A 5,305-nucleotide genomic window follows, 5' to 3' on the forward strand; every position below is an offset into this window, starting at 1 on the left:
TTTTGCAGCTGACCTTATTGCGTATGTATTTGTAGGAGTTTCCCTTTCAGATGCTAAATTTACGGGAGGAGAGTTTAATTTAAATTAATAATGCAACGTGATTTGCTAAGGTTTGCGCTAGTCAATTTACTGGAATTTGTGCCATTATCCCCCCCCCCCCCAAAATCATGTCTTTAAACCAGAATCTAATTTGCACAGCTCTTGGTAGATTGCGTTGGTAATCATGGAAATGATCCGACTGCTTCTGTGTTCTTTAAATTGCACGTCGTCAGTAGATCAAGCGCTGAACTATCCACTCCCATCCGTGCTTTTATGGAATTGCGCTCTTATGCTAATTTGTCGTTTAGTAAATCTGGGCTAAATGGGAAAAGTAACTCGCATTACATATTTGAATAAGTAACTCAGATATTTTGTTGTAAATTTAAAAGTAATGTGTTACTTTTATTCTGAAAAAAGTAATCTGATTACGTAACTCACATTACTTGTAATGCATCACCCCCCATTGCAAGGAATGATTTTGATGTTTGCTAACACCAGCTCTCTGTCATATAATTTGTTCCCTGCAAGTTGAAATCACTGTCCAGGGGGAAGGTTGGGCCCCCTTGGTTAAAAACTTAAAAACTATAGGCAGAAAAGGATGACATATCTTCTCCATTTTGTGCCCCTTTATGGAGGAAAGGTGTTTTATATCATTATTCTTGGTGAGAGGTGTGTGCGTTTGGCAAATAATTTGGCAAATGCAATGTTGCACTGTTCCTCGGCAACCTGTAGACGAGGATCAACATGAAACATTTAATCAATGAATCTCTTAAGTACACCTCAGTCTCATTAACATTGTACTCAGAGTGCTTTTGCAGGTGAAAGCTGAGTGTCTTTTTTTATGCAGAAACATATGGAACATTGATACATTTATGGGTGTTGGATTGCTTCAATATGTTGAAATATTTTGATATTTTTTATAATTAAAGCTGTCCCAATTAGTGTTACTTATAATTTGCTTTATTTTAACAATTTACAAGCACAGATGCAAATACACAAAAAGATTAGGAAATTCATAAAACTGGGAAACAAAACATCTCTCATAACCAGCTGTTGTTTTTACGGGCTTCATTAGTCTAAATCGGTGTAATCTGTGTTCTTTACAGTTTCTTCTGAGTCGTCTTCTGTTTCAAGCATGTAGTCGTGGACGTGAGTCCTGCAAGAGAAATAAAATAAGTTAATTCTTTCCACATCAAATGAGAGTTCATATTGCAGTTATTAACTTATATATAGACAAATTTATATATATAGGCCCTATGATTAGAAAACATTACACTTTTGGTGGGTGTTGTTTAATATTTCAGTTGATACCAGAAATATTAAGCTTTACCTTTCTTTTGGAAATGGTGATTCAGGTGTGCGTGTGTACAGAGACAAGGCGCGAAAAGGGTCTAAAGCAAAGATGTTCCTCCTCCCAACCTTTTGCGGGAGGGTGGCTGAGGGTGCATTCCCTACGCGCCCACACATGGTGCAAAACCGGCCGAAACGCTGAGGGAGGTTGATGGTGGACTTGGGAGCACGGTCACCTGTGCTCTCCTGCGCATCCCGCCCGAAGCGAAGCGGGAGGTTGACATGCAGGTGTGCTGGTTTTGGTATTATGGGGTGAAGTCGCAGGATGGTGGGAGAGCTCACACGACTGCTGGTTGGGGCTACATCAAGAGCGAAGTCTTCTATATTCAGACTCCGGGGAATCTCCTGAGCGTTCTTTGACAACATGAATGTAGAAGAGGAAACGGAGAAAATCAGCAGATTCAGTTATCACAGGGTACTGATACACATTACACAGTCACTGATGTCAATTTCAAACTATTATTACGAGTTTATTTGCATTTGCATTTATAAAATCATATTTAAAATGGGAAAAGCATAAGTTCAGAGAGCGCTAACAGTAGCTGTTTTTTTTCACTTTAAAAAAAGCGAAAATGTGCATTGGTACCTTAAGGAAATATGTTTGCCTGCCCTTCTTATTGGTGCAACCTAATGTAATCAGGTTTATTCAATAATATTAGATATGAGGACAGGTAAAAAAAAAGGCATGATAATAATCAAAATAAAAGTAATGTATTATAAATTAATATATATTTTGTACATTACATATTACATTTCAGGCAATCTATTTTGACAGTGCATTTGCTCCACTAGCGTAGCCAGAAAAGAGTATCTGGGTGTGCATAATAAAAACTGGGTGTGCCACATTTATTGTCAGATTAATGTGCAAAAAACCCTGACTCTGCGTATCACTAATTTTTCAGAATAGACTGGGCTGATGTGTGAAACTATACTCAGGCTCGCCATATAACCATAATACTCGTAGCGTTCGACATTAAGCCTTTTCATGTCCTTCGAACAAGTAAATAAGACATTCACTTGTCCAAGTAAAAAATTAGTTGGTCCAGCAAAAAAATATATTTTTTTGTTGTAAATTTGTAAAATGTATTCTGAAGCAATATTCTCAACTCATCAGTGTTCAGTCAGTGTTTGACATTTAAATCTGCATATTTATGATATTTTAACCTTTATAAAAGAGCATTTTCCCCTGATTGTTTTAAGTAGGCTATATGCTAAAACAATCTCATAACATTATTTAATGCAGTTGTCATTTTTCATGTTAAATTCTTAAATTTGAACAATAAATTAAATTACAATAATATAAGACACTATATGTCTGTTACCAATCAAATTAAATAATATACACTGAAAAATTACAATTGCATTAAATAATGTTATGAGATCGTTTTAAATAGTTTTTGAATATACAAATATGAAATATTGGAAAGAATGACACTTTTAAAAACCACCAGTAGGTGGCGACAGGCGACCTATGAGTGAGTCATTGAGCCATTTATTCAAACGATTCGTTCAAAACGCTGAATCATTCAGTAATGAAAATATGGCTAAGTGTTCTGGTGAGACATGTTACCATTTATGGTTCTGTTATAATCTTTGTTTGGAACTATTTTCGCTGCTGAAATAGAACAAAAACAGTCAATATTTTGTCTAAAATGTAAGTGACTTACTATTAAATACTTATTTATTAAACTGTCATATGAAATCATTTTCAATTGTGATGGTATTCAGCACTCTTGATTGTGTATGTTGGTTAACTGTATCATATGTTATAAATATAAAAACTCCACAAACATTTTTACCGCTGTATGTTCACTAAGTTTCTTTGTGTGAACTGTGCTCATTTGTTTCAATTTCTCCTCATGAGGCTCGAGTCTCAACAGCACAACCTTGTTACTAGGGCTGGGCGATATGGCAAAAAAAAATTATCACGATAATTTTTTTATATTAGTCGATATCGAAAATTATCACGATAAATGTCAAATCTTTATTTCTTTCAAATTTAAAGGCAGATTTTTGCTCCGAAGTGAAAGTTGTAGAAACCAGAGCGTTAATTGTGGTTTTAACTACTCTTTATTGTCAGAACATATGACACACACTTGCCAAACAGGTGAACATTTCACAAATCTGAGTTAGAACATTCAAACATTTGTCATTTTTCCTTAAAATAAATATCTGAATAGAAAAATATATTTCTTAGTTTCTGCATGTGCTAATGGGGGATATTATTTAGTGTAAAGTGACTTTGATGGCACGTAGCCTATCTTTAGCACAGTTTGCAGTGCAGGCTGCAATATAAATTTTACTTTTTGTCTAAAAACGCATATTTGACAGTGAGTTGACAGTAAATCTGCATCGTAACTCAAGCTAATACTACTATGTTAAATTTATGTTAATTTAAAAAAAATATTCTGACTGTTTGAGTTTTATTAAAATTAACCATTGGTCATCCAGTATCATGCATTTAGATTATAACCACAGATAAAACCAGGCATAGCCTATAGCACCTCACTATCATGGCAAAATGTAACTTTATGGTTTCTATGGTAGTTATGAAAAACAGTAGCCTAATACATTATTAAATACTGTAATTATATTCCATTAGTCCTTTTATACATTGTCTAAATTAATAATATAATACAATTCCATCTATATCCCACATTTCATGGTGCAGTCAATATTACTAGGCTAACATTACAGTGAATCCATGGTAAATGGATTCAGTTTCAATTAAGATTCTGACTGTATCGTTGCGCACAGTGTTTCTCCTGTTTGTCAGCGCTGTTTCATCTGCCTTTAAACTGATTTAAATCACTGAGACATTTGTGTTCTTCGCTGATTTCAAGCGCTTCTCACTGGATCTTGTGAGCGAAACGATCAGAGTAAACGCGTCTGTTCTAGTGAGCTCGCGCTGCGCTGCCGTTTGGACTTTGAGCCGAGCGGAAATGGTCCGTGTGGCGCGCGGTTCAAATGAGTTTCGTTCCGCTTTTGGCGCATAAACATTATCGAACATTTATCGAACTCTTGATATCGTTTTATCGAGAAAAAATATATCGCGATAATTATCGTTATCGTTTTATCGCCCAGCCCTACTTGTTACCTTCAGACAGTCAGCGGCTGTTTGCTGATTGGTTGGCATTCCGAACGTCGGAAGATATTTTTTTAACGATAATAATTTAAACATTAAATTACATTTTAAATGAACAAATATTGTAAGTAAACAACAATAGTTTACTGACAAAACCCGACGTTTAGATTTATTTTATTTTATTTAGACTTTTAAAAAAAATTCTGCATCTATTTTTAGTTGTGCACCCTGCCACACCCGTGGCTACGCCTATTTGCTCTATATCCATAATATGGCAAATATGATATATTTTAAACTAATTACTATTTACTAGTATTTCAAGTAAAGGAAAACTCCTATTAGAAAAAGAGAAAATATAAAAGCACTTACCTCTGGAAACTGTCCCCATGTAAATCTATTAGGATCACTATCTAATGGAAGTGGCAGTCTGAGAGCAGAAACCTCACTCAGCATGAAGCTGCTCAGGATACCGAGGGCTAAAAAGAAAAGAGTGAAGTAGGACATCTTACAATCGATCACTGAAGTCCACGCACATCACAGGGTTTTTATACATTTTGCCATGTGCAAATAAACATACTCACAAAGATATTCCTTATAATGTACTCAGCATACTTAATAAGCACCAACCTACATTCATTCACTAATGACCTTCAAATCAATGAATTGTGCAGCTCAATTACCACCATATTTAGATTGGAGTAAGTAAGAATAATCTGGTAAAAGATGCATGACACATGAGCTTGAATAAGACGTTGACATGCTGGAAATATTTGGATGAGGTGTTGTAGGCCACAGAGCAGCTCTCATGAATGGTCTGGTATTTTATTTCAT

General features: G+C 35.2%; 1 protein-coding gene across 1 annotated transcript; it reads right to left on the bottom strand.

Moving 5' to 3' along the window:
* Nucleotides 1–1,060: 1,060 nt before the first annotated feature.
* npvf (neuropeptide VF precursor) lies at nucleotides 1,061–5,041 on the bottom strand. The gene is made up of 3 exons (XM_077195620.1): nucleotides 4,844–5,041; nucleotides 1,370–1,743; nucleotides 1,061–1,195 (listed from the first exon to the last, which is right to left on the bottom strand). The coding sequence occupies exons 1-3, from the start codon at nucleotides 4,976–4,978 to the stop codon at nucleotides 1,111–1,113; spliced, it is 594 nt and encodes a 197-aa protein (XP_077051735.1). The 5' UTR covers nucleotides 4,979–5,041; the 3' UTR covers nucleotides 1,061–1,110.
* Between the last annotated feature and the right edge of the window lie 264 nt (nucleotides 5,042–5,305).

The sequence above is a fragment of the Siphateles boraxobius genome, unplaced genomic scaffold (assembly GCF_051911475.1).
Source record: "Siphateles boraxobius isolate OS27281-9 unplaced genomic scaffold, OSU_SipBor_1 33, whole genome shotgun sequence".
Classification (NCBI taxonomy): domain Eukaryota; kingdom Metazoa; phylum Chordata; class Actinopteri; order Cypriniformes; family Leuciscidae; genus Siphateles; species Siphateles boraxobius.